The sequence below is a fragment of the Pyrus communis genome, chromosome 1, assembly GCF_963583255.1.
Source record: "Pyrus communis chromosome 1, drPyrComm1.1, whole genome shotgun sequence".
NCBI lineage: Eukaryota > Viridiplantae > Streptophyta > Magnoliopsida > Rosales > Rosaceae > Pyrus > Pyrus communis.
Genome location: NC_084803.1, coordinates 22,760,835 through 22,778,450, shown reverse-complemented (window position 1 = coordinate 22,778,450; position 17,616 = coordinate 22,760,835). Strand labels below are relative to the sequence as shown.

The following is a 17,616-nucleotide window of genomic DNA, read 5'->3' as shown; positions in this document are numbered from 1 at the left end:
AGATCTGTGTTTTGCAATATTAAGCGATTAACCACAAATGTATGCAGAGACTCTCGAATTTTACTTAACCTTGTGTTTATTTAAAAGAAACTCGAGGAAGGACTATTTCACTGTTTTGAAGTGACGCACTCATTAGTCGAATTAAAGGACATTTGTATGGAAAGTTCGATAAGGACATAGATTGACATCAAATATTACCACATTAGTATTATTAAAAGTATTTTGTTTTCACCTCGAGTAACATTGTCATGTGACCGACACTACCTAGATAATTTGTGCAACTTAGCCTTGTTTGTCTTTTTAGCTGGATATAACCAAACATGAGATACCTCAAAACAGATTACTTTTTTAGGAAAACTAACAAAAAGTTCATAAAAAACCTTAGTTTTAATTAAAAAAAAAATCAAGATGTAGTGAACAGTATCAGAAAAAGATAAAAATGTGATTTTTCGTTAAAAGTGAACAATACCGAAAGTGTTTCGTTAAAACTTCCTAATTTTTTCTTGAACATTAATCGAATGACTTCAATGCTACGTATCATACAATGCTACGGATGTTTTAGCTAGTAGATTTAATTTTCTAAACTGTTTAGATCATCTATTTTCAATCTTAGCCATTCATTCTCGTAAAATACTAAAACTTTTCTTATAACAGCCAGTGAACCTGGTAAATAAGATTTGGTAAAGTTAGTCGTGCTACTCCAACGATAGCAACCCCAGATTCATAGTTTCTTTGCTTTAATATTCCCGGCGCTCACCCTTTATTTCTCCTCCAGGGCGCGGCCACGGCCGCCGCCAGTGCCTTTACTCTCACTTTAAAATGAAGAGGTGCCTGAGCAAAAATAGAAGAGAAAGTTCGTAGCCGAAAAAGCAACCCTTATTCGCATTAGTGTGAGATTCGATTCCTAAGGGAAAACGTGTAAAACAATAAAAACCACTACATTCTATCCTATATCCTCTGAGACGGTGGTAAAGTCAGTGATGCTCCTTGGCTGGGAAATTCATCCATTGAAGCTATCGAGTTGTGAGGAAACATCCTCTGAGGTGCACCAGGAATTGATCGTATACCAGCATTTCTCTGAACTAACGGAGACGTATATAATCTTTCTGAGCTGGATGGAGCAGCATCAGAAGCACAGTGAGAAGCTGCAGCCAAGTCGTCATTCCTTTGGGATGCTATTGACATGTATATCCTCTCCGAATTTGGATGTAGAGCACTTTCAGTTCTCTGAGATGTTGAACCCATATGATCATGCCAATGAGATGTTTCAGGCATGTATAGCCTCTCGGATGTTGAAAAAATGGTGTTCTCATTCAGGTGAGATCCTGCCAGCATGTATACCCTCTCAGATGTTGGATGTAGGGTTGTGTCAATCCTTTGAGGTGTGAGGCTTATCCCGTCATTTCTGTGTGATACTGGAACCATGTTGTCATGAGAGGTCGGCACATATGCCCTCTCAGAAGTCAATCCCATAGTAGTATCAATCCTTTGAGATGTTAATGCCGTGCTGCCATTCCTCTGAGACGTAGGCACATGATTTCTCTCGGAACTTGGTGGAATATTTTCAGTCCTTTGAGATGTTGGGGTTGAGGTTTCCATCCAATGAGAAGTCGGAGGCAAATTTTCAGTCCTTAAAGCTGTTGATCTTGAGGTTTCCATCCAATGAGAAGTCTGAGGCAAATTTTCAGTCCTTTGAGATGTTGAGGTTTCCATCCAATGAGACATTTGCGGCATATACATCCTCTCTGAGGACTGGGAAGGTCTCAGTGACACAACTTGACTTGGTATTTCTCTTTCTGATTCTGGATGCAGAGCCAGCGAGATATCTGCACTGGATAGATCTCTCTCAGACGTTGCTGGGATGACGAGGGGCATTCCCTGACTAGACAAATTCCTATAGGTTGTTGACACTGATGAGACTCCTGGGTTAGGTCGATCTGCCTCAGATGTGGGAGTGATCGGCAGTGGAGCTCCATGGCTTGGTGAATCACTCTCGGATTCTGAGTGCATGTCTGCCGACACTCTTTGGCTAGGTGAATCTCTCTCAGATGTTGAAGGCAAACCCGAAGACACGCCTCTACCTGTCATCTCTGTCTCAGATGATGGAGGCCGACCCAGCGACACTTCTAGGCTAGGTAAATCCTTCCACTGTTGTGCAACCGTCTTGATCTGGGTGTAAAACTGCACACCTGCCTTACCTGTAATTTTGAATGCAACTGTAGTTAAAGAAAGGGTTCAACCAACCTCAACCTCAGAGAGACAGACAGGGGGTGGTTGGGCAGAGGAGGGGTTTATACCAGAAAAATTGAGATTGCTACCAAAAGATGCCTTTGATCCATTAGATGAGGAAAATGGCAAAGGAATTGGAACAGGGACGTTGATTCCAACCTGAGATATGTCAAATTCGTGTCAGTTAGCAACATGCATGTCACAGACCATAAAATTAGAAAATGTCAGCCCCATGAAAGCATGCTGTATGGGTTCAAGCTTTCTCCCGTTCTAATGAAGATTCTATAAAAATAGTTTATTAAACCAGCAAATTTCTCTCAGTTCAAACTTTCCATCCCCGCTTCTAGCTAACATCCTTTACATTGATTAATATGCATAAAAATCCCAGATGTGCATAAAATTTTTTATATCTACCCCAAGGAGAATTGTAGCACACAACCGCATTTAGCATCATCTCATAAGTTCTCATAACCCTACAAGATGAAGAACGAGTTGGCTTACCAGCCCCGCCTCAACTTCATTCTGGAACTTCCTTGCAGCAATGCCAGATGTTGTGAATATGGAAGCTCCATTACCAAACCTAAGGAATGGTCAGATAGTAATATAAAGCTTGTCAAAGAGTGCTATGTTTCTCATAAGTTGCATGCAGAAACAAAGGGTGAGACTGTCTCATTTCTAAATGAATTTTAGAAATGCGAGAGAGGAGGAAAGCATACATGAAGCGTAATTGCTTTGAACATATGCTAAAAGCATAAAACAGGTAGGTACCTGTTTCTGTTTACGATGGATATGGCCTCTTCTAGGCTGGCAGCCTGTTGGTCATCAAAAAACAGAAGGATTGGTAACTAATCTACAACTTGCAGAAAAAACTTTCACTCGAATACAAGACTGCATAGAAGAGGGAGGGAGGGAGGGGGAGAGAGAGAGAGAGAGAGAGAGAGAGAGAAAATACCTGCATGCAAAGAAGAACTGGTCCAAAAATTTCTTCCTGCTCAAAACAAGATACGGTGCGGTCAAGAATATGCCATGTCTTTGGTTCAACTCTTCTTTCTCTGAGAATCGTAATTAACCAAGTCTATTCGTTCTCAGAACATACAAGAACTGGGAACACGAAAAGATTACCTTAAAGCAATCCATGTTGGTTGTAACATCACATAAGATCGTAGGACCAATAAAATTTCCATTCTCATATCCAGGAACCTACAAAGTTGAGTTTGGGAAATTTAGAGAATGTTTATAGAAAGCAAGCTCCTTAGTTATACAAGTTTTCCAAAAACCAAGTAAGTCTAATAGCAAAAGTTGATATATCTCATCTTAAAATGATGAGACCAAATAAGTACCGTAACATTTCTCCCATCAAGAATAAGTCTAGTGCCGCTTTCAACACTGGTCTGAACTAATCTGCAAATTGAATCCTTCACCTGTGAATTTAGATGGCATGTGAAAAGCTAAATAATACCACATTAAGCGTATCATCTAAACATGTTATATAACATGCTTCCGTGAGAGATTTCAAAGATTGTTGTTGAAACTTATTTTATATATTCATAAATGAAAAAACATAATTGCAAAACAAGCAAAGCCACACTCAAATACAGAACTCAAGCCAAATTAAGGCGAACTACTCTAAAAGGAACATCCCTAAAGTGCTTAAAAAGGAGGCCAGTTGATGCAGGACATCAGGGGTGATGTTGAAATATAGTTATGGTGGGCATGATAGAAATCTGAAGAAATGTCTTTTAGTAAGCATGGAAGGTTTAGGGCTGAAGTAATTTTAGAGAAGGCAAAGAAATGAAGAAGAAGGTAGAAGCGATAAAAAGGCACCAATCTCTTGAAGTAGAAAAATCTACTCAAGCCGAAAGCTAGCTGCTTACAAATTACAATACACAGAAACTCAGGTTTCCAGTTTAATTCTTTTATTATAAAAAAAAACTGGCACATAATGCAGAAAGATGTATTCACCTCTTTTGTAATAACTGGACCAAGGTCTGCACTAGGTTCTGTTCCAACATTCACTTTAAGGGCTTTGGCACGATCCACAAGTTCGCCTTCCCTGAGAAATATAAATAGACCGCCCAGTTTAGTTGAAAAATAACTTACTACCTTTTTTACCTTAAAAAAGCCAATACGTATATTATTATATTGTTAAGTTTTTATGATAAATAGATAAATTTATTGTTCACATAACATACAAATTAAAGAGTAGAACATCTAGAATAAAAGGAAATTATCTCAACCCTACACTACTCATGTTTTAAAATGTGGCAGTCTTCATTTGGCACTCTTATTCCAATTGTAGGCATCTAACTACTACTACTAGAAGTAGTCAACTTGGTAGATGGACAAATATCAAAAGAAAAGGTAAGAAATGATATAAGAACAAGCAAAGAAAATGCATTACCATGGCCTGGAGCCTCCAATAAAAACAGCTGTGTTGAGAGCCATACACCTTTGTCCTGCAGCACCAAAGCCAGCAGTAACCAGAGAATTCAAGGTAGCATCCATGCTAGCATCGGGCATGATTATTGCATGATTTTTTCCCCCAATACTGGACTAAGGAGTTGACAGAATACCAAGTTAGAAAGAAAATTGTGGCGGATATGTGTGTGTGGGCGCAACTATGCGTGCGTGCGTGTGTGTGTGTGTCATAAAGAGAGAGAGAGAGAGGAAAAGAACATTCAGACTGCAAGTATTCACCTGAACACGTTTTCCCCCAGCAACTGCCCTCGCATGTACGTGCATCCCAGCCTTTACAAGAGAGAGAAAGGGGAAATTAAACAAATAGAGTATAATGGCATACGCCGTCACAGTACTTGAAGTCTGAAGTTAAACATAAGTGATATGACAACCTATGAGAGGAAAAAATTGATATCCTACTAAATCTCCAAATTGCATGGAAACATAAGATTTCAGCTAAAAAGGGTTTATTAAAGTCAGTGAACCAGTAAAGCTCTTACTCATTCCAAAGAAGGCAATGAGTTTTAAGTGTTTTAGTGGGCAAATATATAATCAGATTTAGAAATTGTCCTTGGGCCATTATTTACATTCAATTATCATCTTCCACGCGTTCGCCCTATTGCTTCTTTCCCTGGGAACCTAGCTTAAAGTTCTTTGCTCTATTGAACCAAAAGATAAATCCAAAGGAAAATCACAAAAGTAAATTCAACTTCAATGAATTTGAGTTTTTCTCCATGTGAATACATGTAGCGAACCCCGACAAGGTTATATGTGTCTGTGCTAATGTGTTGAGTAAGTTTGAACTTTAGATCAAATCTTCAGGCATCACAGACATGTAAATAATCATGAAGCACTGTACTGAAAGAAGCTTACTGTATTTGGGCCAACAAGTGATACAGCTTTTATGTCATCATCATCACAGATATAATTAATAGTATCCTGCTCACATTGATTTTCAAGCAAAAGAAATTTGTCAGTGAACTTAAGACAGAAAATGTACCGATGATTAATTAGAAACCTACCCCAGGTTTCACTTTTTCATTACTAATTCGTCTACAGCACATAACTATTCAAATAGACATAAGGTCGATGGGAGTGACCAACAGCTAACACATTTGACCTTTAATTGCTAACCACAACTCAATCAAAAGGGATACAACATAACCTAAAAGATCCACACCTTTGTTAGTAACACATGTTTAAAAAAAAAAATGTTATACAATTTCTATTGGTACAACTATATATTAATATTTATTTCATTTTTCTACTTAAAACACAGGAGGTTAGAACACTGGAAAATACGTGCAAATACATGGACACCCTCATAAACAAAACTTACATGGGTGCCATGAACAATATTTAAGACACCATCGGGCAAACCCGCCTCCTTTGCAAGTGCTGCAAGTATCATTGATGCCCCTTAAACAAAAACAATATCAGCCATTTCAATTTATCAATATGGGGAGAATAGAGGGAAAATGAAAACATAAGATTTCATTTCCATGAAGATACATAAAGGAAATCAATTCAACATTGATACAAGTCTTAGCATATAACATCTTCCATGTCACAAATTATCACTTCACAAACATCACTACAACAGATTTGAAGGACAAAAAATCACCTGGATTTTTCTCACATGGCTTAAGAACAAATGTATTGCCACATGTAACTGCTATTGGAAACATCTGCAAGAATGAAGAAACATTACTCACAGGAAACTCTCATCTTAGGCCTCGTTTGTTAAAGAGGATTGGATTGGGTAGGACTATTCACTATATTGAAGGCATTTTTAAGGAAGAAATTGACGACACTTCCTTATTTTTTCCAAGTTGAAGGTTATGCATGAGGAAAAGTTGTCCCTTCTAATCCTACCATTTTTGTGGGGGTTAGTAAGGATCTTTTGTTTGTGAGTAACCTTCAACTTTGACAAAATGAATTAGTTGTCATCCATTTCTTCCTTCAAAATGCCTTCAACATAGTGAGTAGTCCTATCCAAGCCAATCCTCTCCAACAAATGAGGCTTTAAAGTACCAAAAGAAAGCAGTTATGAGATTAACAAGAAAAACTAACCAATCTGGCATAAAATAGAATGCACAAAAAAGATACCAAGGGGAGGTTTAAGGATAATCATGTCACCATAATAAATTTTTTGGTCTAATGTATTTAGTTTAAAGAATAAAGAAATGCAAGAGTTAATCGCATCAACATAAGCTTAAATAGGAAGCAAAATCAAATAAACTGTCACCTGTTCCAGCACTAAATAAAATTAAAAAATGTGGAAAACAAACCACCAAAGAAAAAAACTGAGAGGTAATGCGCCATACCCACAAGGGAATCATTGCTGGAAAGTTGAAGGGGCATATCCCAGCACAAACACCTAGCGGTTCCCTAATGCAGTATGTGTCAATGCCATTAGACGCATTAGGAACAAACTCCCCAATTTGTAGAGTTGCCATTCCACAAGCATGTTCAACGACCTCTAAAAGTAAAAGAAAGGAAAACACCCCACTTTTTGTAACACTGGTCATAAAAATAACAGAAATGGCAATAAGACACGTACGAAGACTGACCTAACCCACGGAGAACATCGCTCTCGGCTCCCTTCAATGTCTTACCCTGTTCTATGGTGATATTCATGGCAAGCATGTCCTGGAAAGAGTAATGATGTGTTGTCCAGATTGAGATTTATAACTCGAGAATAAAAATCATATAGTAAAATTATGAGTTCATGAGAGTCCAATTACTGACAATATCTCTCCGGATGAGCTCCTGAAGCTTAAACATGATACGCTGACGAGTGGTAATAGGAGTGTTTTTCCATGATGGGAAAGCCTGCTTGGCTGAACTAACTGCAGCTTTGAACTCTTCATAGGTAGTTAAAGGAACATGAGAAACAACCTCTTGTGTTGCCTAATTCAGAAATCAAACATGAAATTAGTAACACCAGTGATAAATGTGTATGTCAAAAAGAAAATAAGATGATAATTGATTGAACTTTGTGAGCTTACTGGATTTAAAACATCAATGACTGAACACCCTTGTGAATCAATGAATTTCCCTCCAATAAAATTTGGAACCTTCAGCTACAAGTGAATCTAAAATAAGTTTGTAATACCCAACTCATTCAAAGAAAGACAGAGAGACAGAGCACAAGCAGAAAAGCAGCCTTCCACCACGGCACCACCTTTAAGAGCAAACCTTACCGGTTGGTTGTTTTGCTTTAACGACTCCCCACTGGCAGTAGCAATTGTACTCACCAGAGCAGATCGGTCAGGTCTCCATGACTTGAAACTTTTTTCTGATGAAATAAATTTAAAATATATATGTGAGTTATTTGAGTACTGACAAACTCTCTGATCTATTCTACCTTTTTTTCTTTTTTTTTTTTTTTTTTTTCCAGAGATCCAAAAGTTGCTATGTAAAGTTTTCTAGCCAAAATCTAAGTATGGTACACTATGCACATGTCCATCAACTTTTCAAAGCTCTGCAAAAAGAATCATTATATGTTACCCAATTCTTTAAAAAAAAAAAAAAAAAAAAAAAAAAAGCAGCATACATTGTGATATTAGAATCTAAACCGATGAAGCTATGAACTAAAATTTCACTTACAAAAGTGTGGTGAAAGCTACCCCTTACATGATCATAGTGGTCGATCAAAAACTATAATAGAGATCCCACTAGAAAAATGACTTTGTTTCCAATGAGTAGCTATGTACTTTTTATCTTAAAAATAATTTCCGTTTACCTGCAAAGAAGTCCGCCTCAAACCCCAATACTAACCATGAATGAAGAACCTAATAAAAGTGACACACAAGGATGGAACTACCCTCCAACACACTGTGGAATGGTACAGGTTTTTCTTTCTAGCAACTTAGCCCTATTTGAAAAACATTTCCTAAAATCTTGGGAACATGACGAACCTGATAGATTTCCCTGACGTATCTTGGCTTTGAGGTTATACAAATGCCTTGGTGTTGACTGCAGTTCAGGATTGATTTGCTTGAGGGCCTTAAGAACTTGGCGTGGTTTTACACCAGCTTCAGTCATTTGCTTGATTTGCCTGACCTCATCCTCAGTAAAACGACGACTATAAGGATGCTCTGACATGTCCTTTAACGCTTCATGGTTGTGTTCCCCATTTTTTACTGTAAGTACCCATAAATCATCTTCCTTTTTCCCAATGGCTTCAAAAGGACAATTTATAAGGCGTGAACTTGCTTTCCTTTTTCGCTTGCTTTCATCAATTTTACGCCTATTGCGATAAACACCTCCTCTATCACAACCAAGTATGACTCTTCTGTCTTTCCTCGATTTCTTGATGGTCACCACATATCCTTGACTGGCACCGAAATCACGAACATATTTGACGAGGTCTTCACGATCTTCAAATGTTCCAGGTTGTGGAGGAAGCATCTTGTTCTGCCTGGTAACCTCAGTTTGACTCTGAGTTTCCATTACTGGTGGCAGAAGGAAAAAGATGGTAGGGAAACAGAATATAAATATGCTATTGTATGATATAAAATAAGATATAGAAACTTTACTTTCCAAAAGTATGCGAAGAGCACAGGAAGACCACACAACACAACATATAAGAGAAATCCCTCGGAGGGGAGAAAAGAAAGAGACAAAACATTTTCAAAATGCAGTCCCAAGGCTTTCACCGTCAACAAGTCCATAGACAAATTAAGCAAGAAACTTATGTTTTCCAAACCTGCCGAGTTTGAATCTCTTTTATGCTTTACTACCATGGAAAATGAATTTTGGCTCACATAAACATGTGAAAGCACATTTCAAATTTGCATTATTTAGCCATACGGTAACAACATGCAGTGCAGCGCATGCAACAAATCCTGAAACATTTTTTTTTAGTCCATACATACGGAGCCACGTGTTATGTAGAATACGGACAGTCAAATCAAGTTCAATTGTTATTCTACACCAAGAATAAAAAATCTTATATTTTGCACTGGTCGCACATGGAAAATACAAGAAGAACATGACTACAACATGCTTAATCCAATATTTGCAAAGATCAAAGGCAAGTGATTTTTGCGCTCCCTTTTCACCTACTGCACTCCCCTCTCTCCTTTTTAGCCATTAAGGGGAGGAGTGCAGAAGGTGAAACGAGGAGTGTGGAAATCACTCCCCATGTTAAATAAGCATATTTCTCTTCTAGGATGTATTGTCATGCACACAGAACATAGGGAGTTTAACAAGAAATAAAAACATTAGGAACAACAAGCGATATATGCTTCTTCGCTAACACGTATTACAAATAAAACACTTTTTTTGTGAATAACACTTTTGCACACATTTTGATTCAAATAAACTGTACACATTTTGATTCAAATAAACTGTTCCAAATATAGAGACACAACGTGGTTGCCCAAAAAAGGGGACAAAAACATAAGCTCGCTAAGAATACTTAATAATGCCAAGCAATCAATGACAGCCAGAATGCAGGTTTTTCCTCTGTGAAGTTTTCATCTCGATTAGACTCCAAACAAAAAGTGAAGTCCTCCAATGCAATAGCATCACTTGTATCAATCATAGTGACAAACGTGTGTATTCTCACACATCAGATCACGATTACATTGAAATGCCAGAAAGAGTTTGAAAACTCAAGTGCAGCCAATACAGTTTCTCAGATTCTAGAAAGTAACCGTGGCAGGGGAAATGATTGGTCAAAACTACTTGTCTATCGCCAGTGTCGCTCATAATCTAGTTTCTTTTTTATTTTATCTTAACTCGGAAATCTACCCTAAAATTTGACAACTACTCAGCTGCTCATCGATTTTGCAAAGTATGAGGCAGATAGAAACAAACAAAGCCTAAAATAAATAAAAAGTAAACAATAATCAGTGTAAGAGTGACACTCGCAAATGCAGGCTACGCCGGTTGGCCAGAGCAGTGTGTCCGCCCCTTTACTGCCGAGTTTATCCCCCTCCCCTTGATCAAAGTAGCTTAGAAAAACGCTCTGTCAAAACGAAAAAGTAGTCTAACAGTGACACTCTTGGAAACACAAATGCCTCCCTATAATCAGCAATCATTTCCATCACAAATTAATAAAAACAAAAAACTACATACAACAATCAAATAAATCATCATTATACACATAAGTAACCCAAAATAAACAGAAATAAAATGAGATAATCAAACCAGTAAAATTTGAAGGTTTACCTGATTGGAAATCCCAGCCAGCAAATTCCTAGGTCAGTGAAAACTTGCACTTACAGACCCCAAAATTTCACCTCCAGCACAGACATACCTGGAAAGCAAATTCTCCACAGCAAAAAATATTTACCCACAATCAAATTTCAAAGGAAATCAATCCCAAATATAGAAATAACATATACAAGGAATTAAACAAATGCTTTCATGGAAAATATATTTTTGAAGCAATAAATTAATTAATTGTTGATTTCTCTAAACTAATTAAATTACCTTCCTGTAAATGGAAAAACTAAATCCCATATATTTGAAAGTAAAATTAGAGATTTTGATCCCAGAAATGGAAAGTGAGGGAAAATTTTGAAGGTTACAGAAAGGATCGGGACGCCCACTTTGTTTTTTGATAAACAGGGACGCCCTCACTTTGCTTCAAACGACGTTGCGCCCAGGAGCCCTTCAGGTTTCGGTATTTACCACGCGCTCATGTGGCGCGCGTGTCTTGGGAGAGTGCTTCGAGCGCTCCAGGAGTTGGTGAGTGGGTTCACGCTCGTATGGGGCGAACGGTGGGGCTTGTGGTCCGTTTGGGTTTTCAACGCTTCTCGAGACGGTGTCCCGTTTATCAAAAAAGGGGAGACGGACTGGTGCGTTGCGTTTCTTCCCTGAGCTTCCTGAACGGCATGTTATAAATGTCGTTCGCTAACACTTTCCACCTATGCTCCCGACTCGATATTGCAAGTTCGTATTGTTTTATTTATTTTTGGCCGCACTCAAAATGTGACGGTTATAATATTTGATTCAATAAGACGAGTGAATATAAATTGTCACATTAATTAGTAATTTTATATCATTTAAAGGTTTCTTTGATATAAATTTTTATTCGAGGCAAATACAACCACATTTCACAACTGGGGTCGTGAAAGAAAAGATTATGTATGATATTAGGAGGATTCTCAAAACAAACTAAATCATTGGAAATGAAAGAAATGTGGGGCTGTTTAGTGTAGTTTAATCTCATCCACATTAGTAGCTAGACTATGAGCATCACCATCTGCAAGTTTAGTAGTAGCATCGAAATTCAATTTTAACCATTCATCGGTATTAAGTACTTGGATTGTGGGGCTATTTAGAAGACTACCAAACGACATTCACTGGAACTTGGTGTCCCAACTCAAAATTCCATGCAGAAGCTCTTGTAAGTTAGAGGAGCCATCCCAAACACAAGAATTCCTCGCTGACACACCCTGACCCCAATAATCACAAGTTACGAGGTCGTAATGTACTGACCACCACTAATCATACAATATAACCCCCATCATAAGATGACGTTACAAAGCCAACTTAATGACAAAAGTCATTGTAAGATAATAATGATGTGAATAAATTTGAACCAAAACGTTCTTCATTAGTAATCAAAGTCATCTAAAGGCAAGTCCTAATCAACCTCCCTACTTGGGGATACATGTTCAGGGATACAATCTCATTATTATCAATTCAATCCAGAGCATAAAGTAGTTAACACAATAAAGTGTAATGCAATGCATAATCAAAAGTATGATTACGCGAATATTACAAACTAGATAATATTGCAATAAAGGGACCATCACCAAGTCTGTGACTGAAAACCTCACTGCCAAGCCTACTCGTCACTCCCAGACTTTGTAACCTTAACGTACTTTCTTTCTTACTTTAGCATAGGCCTTCACCACTTCAAACCGGCGCTTTCCCCCTGCCCCTTTTTTTAGAAAGGATGGGGCCTTACTTATTCTGTTCAGAAGGGATAAAAGACAAAGAAAGTGATCCAGGGGTTTTATGATCGTAGAAAGGGGAAGGGGATGACCCTCCTTTTCAGTAGATTTAACTGTGTTTCCTCGGATCTCATGTTAGAAGGGTTCATCCGCCTGCATGCTACACCAATGATTTTTGGAAAAACCAAAAAGTGTAAATAAAAAGGGATTCCTACACAGAAAGAAATAGCACGACCCCTGGCCCGACCTGCAGGTTTGCTAACATAAAGCGGAGGAGTTCAGCCTGAATGGCAAACTGAAGTCACTTTTGAAAACATACTCCTACAGCTAACATGTGTCCAATTCAACAGGAACACGCCGTTTGTTTCTGCTTCAAATAGGAAGGTTTAGATCTTTCAATCTTATGTCGTCAGGGATGTGACCTATGTTAGGTCCATAAGATACCACAACTTTTAGTGTTCTATGATTCACTTCTGAATAATGAATAGGTAGTTCAATCCTTTTGATTTTTCTACACTTCCTGAGAAGCAAGTCGCTTTTTTTGGTATTGGATCCACTTTGCTGTTAGCATGAACATGAATTTGATTATATTAATCTTCGTTATTACTAAGGGAAACCCCCACCAGAACCATTCTCAAGACCACCAAGCCATCTTGAATAAGTTCTACTATAAGCTTTCAACGTACACCTAGGGACAAATCTTTCGCTCATTGACCCTGTGACTAGATCATCCTGAAGACGGATGTGACGGGAAAAAATGACATTTGAAAGTGTTGATCGATGGTAGTATAAGAGATCCGTAACACCCTTAAATTATTTACATAATGGTTCTTGCTTTTTACCCATAGTTAGCATGTATCTCCTCAGGTTATACTTAAGTATCGCATCATAGGCCCCCTCCCCAACTCTATCTTCCTTATCAGTGAACTGGAAATAGTGCACAAGTACTCTTCAATGCTGCGAGGACGAGATGACGTGACATACTACGATCACGTACAGAAGTGCTACCCTTCGACTCGATAATATGAAACCTCTCAACAGCTCCCGTTCTTTTATAAGATCCTGTTAGGATAGGTAGGCCCAATCCTTTCCACAGGAAAAGTTAATATCTCCATTAGCTAAACCCTTTCTTACCTTGCCCTTGGACTCATATTTTGTTTGTACACAATCAATGGAGGCCTCCTTGATATATGTTGCAATGCCTTCAATAACATGTTCTTATTTCGTCTTTCCTTTAATAAGTTATCAAATTTGGTGTTTTTTGATCCCCAGTTGCTATGGAGAACAAAGGATGAAATACAATCAATTCCTCTATTTAAATGGCTCTCGTTTCTCCTTGTTCCGGTTCCTAACTCTTCCATGGTTAGTTCCCAATGTTTGGCACTTTCCATACTTCGTGGGTGCAACATCAACAAATTCGCTCATGATCAAGTTACAACCTAATATTTATGACCATATTATGTTAACTGTTCGTATTTCATTCATTCCATCGATATGCTCCCAAGTACCTGTAATTATGCTCCGTTTGCCAGAAATAAGGGGTCTTTCTATGGAAACCTTCACGAACAATCGTCATTTTTTTTATGGTTTTTCTTCTTTTCACAGTTGCTCTTTCTACACCGTCGGATATTTGGTGCCAAACCGTTGCCCGTTTTGTTATTTCTTCAATAATAGAGTTTGGTATCTTTGTGGCGTCTATTGTACAAGTTCATGAAGAAGGCTAGACGAGTGGAATGAGGGAAAGTGGCTTGATCGACAAAAAGAAAAGTAGCCCAACCCTAGAACCCCGGCAAAATAACTATCAATGAATTCCCAAGTATCCTTGTTCTCACTATGTCCTAAGCAGTCGAAAAACGAAGTGTGAGTGGATCAAGTTTATCTAGTAAAAAATCATTTAAACATAATAATTATGTTTTGAAATCACATATATAGTCGAAATCACATCACTCGTTATATTAAAAAAAGTAATTAAAAAAGGAAGAAAAAACCAAAAAAAATTATTAGTTTGGGATATACCTTTGTTTGAAACGCCACAATCATCAAACACAAATAATAATAAAATTTGTGCAAAATACCAATAGATGCCTAACTAAAAATGAAAGAAAATGTGGAATGAGTCTATCTGTTCCTCCTCTAATTAAACTGGAATACAATTGACCACTAATATTCTTGTCATCCTTTTTCAACCTAAAAAGTTTAGTAGAAATATTCAGTGAAGACGCTTAATGGAGATAGTAATATTAGCAATGGAGAAATTAGCGGTTAGTGGGAAGATTCTTGAACAGGCCAATGATATACTTTCTCTGTGACAGGAAGATTAGTAGAAATATTCAATGAAGATGCTATATGCTGACATGTCAGCATCTTCATTTACATGCTGACATGCCAGTTTCTTTTAACAAGTCAAGGATATACTTTCTCTGTGACAGGAAGATTCCTGACTTGCTCTTTGATACCTCAATCTTGAGAAAAAATTTCAAAGACCCAAGATTTTTCATCTTGAATTTTGTAGATAAATATTTTTGTAAGGCTGCATGCTCATCCGGATCATTACCGATAACTACCATGTCATCCACATATACAATGAGTGTTGTAAGCTTCCCATTTCGACGTTTCAAGAACAACGTGTGATCACAATTACTTTGCTTATATCCAAACGCTCTCATAGACTTAGTAAATCTCCCAAACCACGGTCTTGGGGACTGCTTCAACTTATATAATGATTTTCGAAGCTTGAACACCTTTTGTTTGTGCATATGTGGAACGTTACTCCCTGGTGGGAGTTCCATGTAACTCTTTTGTCAAATCTTGATGTAATAAGACATTCTTCACAGCGAACTACTGTAAGGGCTAATTAAGATTTGCAACCAAGGTCAACAAAAACACGGACTATATTAATCCTGGCCACAGGGGAAATGTATTTGTATAGTTAATTTCATATTTTTGAGTGTATCCTTTTGCTATCAGTCTTGCCTTGAAGCGATACACTGTCTCATCAGCTTTGTACTTCATTGTATAGACCTATTTGCATCCCACAGGTTTCTTGCCAGCTGGCAAGTCTGTGATCTCTTAAATAGCATTCTTCTTCAAAGACTTCAATTATTCATTCATTGCTGCTTGTCAACGTGGATCAGCTAAAGCCTCATGCACACTGTTAGGAATATATACAGTAGATAATTGATACACAAATAACTTATTTGATTCTAACAGGTGATTGGTAGACACATAATTACTTAACGGGTATAACACATTAGACTCAAGGTTGGGCTTATGCACCAAATACCTAGTTTTTCATTTAGGGTCGTCTTCATATGTAAGTTTAGGAATACCTCGGTTGACACAGTTAAGGAGACGATGTGGTAGTGGTGTATCGGGGATCGAAGGCGATTGATTTTGGTTATTGGGACTTAAGGGTGACAAGATCGATTGTGAGGTAGTTGGTAACACAAGGCTGTCTGGTGGTGCGGAAGATGGCAGTGAGTTATCTAGCGATGTCAACTTGTCCCTTTCAAGGTTTTCAACATTGTTTCTATGTGAATGATCACCACTTGTCTCCAAGACATTGCCACTTAGTTTCAATTCATTCACATCATTGTTTTCATTTGAATGATCACCGCTTATGTCCAAGACATCACCACTAAAATCCAAATCATTCACACTATCTATATATGGAATAATATAAATAAGAATTTGAACTTCTACCTGATTCTCCCCTTAAAGTGAAGACTCTGGATTGGCAGAGTACATATCAGTCTCATGAAAGGCAACATCCACAGTGACAAACAACTTTTTCGTTGAAGGGTGATAACAACGATACCCTTTTTTTATTTGAGGAATACCCTACAAACACACATAGTAAGGCCCAAGGTTCAAGCTTACTTCTCTGCTATATATGGAAATGAACGAAGGCCATATAACTAAACATATGAGGTGGAAGATTGGGAACTAAAGGAACATCAATGTGTAAGGAGAAAGTCTGCAACGATGTCTGAAATTTGACTGAATGGGATGGAACACGATTAATGAGATACGCAGCTGAGGTGAGATCTTCTCCCCAAAAGGATAATGGAAGACGTGCCTCGAGCAAATAACACGAACAACCTCTAGAAGTTGACAGGTCTTGCATTCTACAACCTCATTTTGTTGTGGAGTGTATGAACATGTAGTCTGATGAATAATATCATGATGATCAAGAAAGGCACGAAGTTCAGAGTTTACGTATTCGCCACCATTGTCACTCTTGAGAACCTGTATTCGTGAGTTATATTGTACTTGTACCATTTTTGTAAAATTGTTGAACAAAGAAGTAACTTCACTTTTGGACTTCATTAAACAAACCCAAGTCATACGTGTGCAATCATCAATAAAACTAACAAGCCAATGAGCACCACCAAGTGTAGCAGTTTTTGTTAGAAATAGGGTCTAAGTGCTATAATAAATCACATAGAAAATCAATAAATAATTCATGCAACTATATATCACAATAATGCATGCACATGAGTAACCAATGTTAAATGAACATGATATAATGGATTAGAAAAACCTGAAAATTCGGTCGAGGCAAGTGTTAGACACTTTGTCCTTAAGACAAGTTTACGTCCCACTATGGTGCTCATGGTTGATCGGTGCATGTCTCCTAATATACAACGACCTCGTCCTTGTAATAGTAGCACTCCAAATCACAAGGCTCCATGAACCACGATTATGTTGAAAACCCTCTTATATGGACTTAATAAGACTCTCTAATATTTAATGCACTATATGTATGTATGATGAAAAGTTCAAAGTTCTTTTGTGATTATAGGGGACTTTTTTTATTTATAAAATGTGAGATACATCTTTGGAAAGCATGTGACAATTCATGAAGAGTCAAAAGTTGCAACTCTTCATTTGAGTAGACACATTTTTCTACCAAAAGGCTCTACTTCTAATTTCCATTCAATTAATAAATTTAATATAATAATATTATTATTAAATTTTCTAACAATCCCCCACATGAATGGAAATTGAC

At 37.6% G+C, this 17,616-nt stretch overlaps 1 protein-coding gene across 1 annotated transcript; it reads right to left on the bottom strand.

Moving 5' to 3' along the window:
• Positions 1-858: 858 nt before the first annotated feature.
• Positions 859-11,514, bottom strand: LOC137748696 (uncharacterized). The gene is made up of 21 exons (XM_068488876.1): positions 11,134-11,514; positions 10,870-10,957; positions 8,610-9,146; positions 7,893-7,987; positions 7,698-7,772; positions 7,438-7,599; positions 7,260-7,338; positions 7,014-7,168; positions 6,311-6,374; positions 6,026-6,105; positions 5,560-5,625; positions 4,927-4,977; positions 4,631-4,782; positions 4,192-4,282; positions 3,570-3,650; positions 3,352-3,429; positions 3,182-3,217; positions 2,998-3,041; positions 2,731-2,809; positions 2,298-2,388; positions 859-2,198 (listed from the first exon to the last, which is right to left on the bottom strand). The coding sequence occupies exons 3-21, from the start codon at positions 9,142-9,144 to the stop codon at positions 949-951; spliced, it is 3,264 nt and encodes a 1,087-aa protein (XP_068344977.1). The 5' UTR covers positions 9,145-9,146; positions 10,870-10,957; positions 11,134-11,514; the 3' UTR covers positions 859-948.
• Between the last annotated feature and the right edge of the window lie 6,102 nt (positions 11,515-17,616).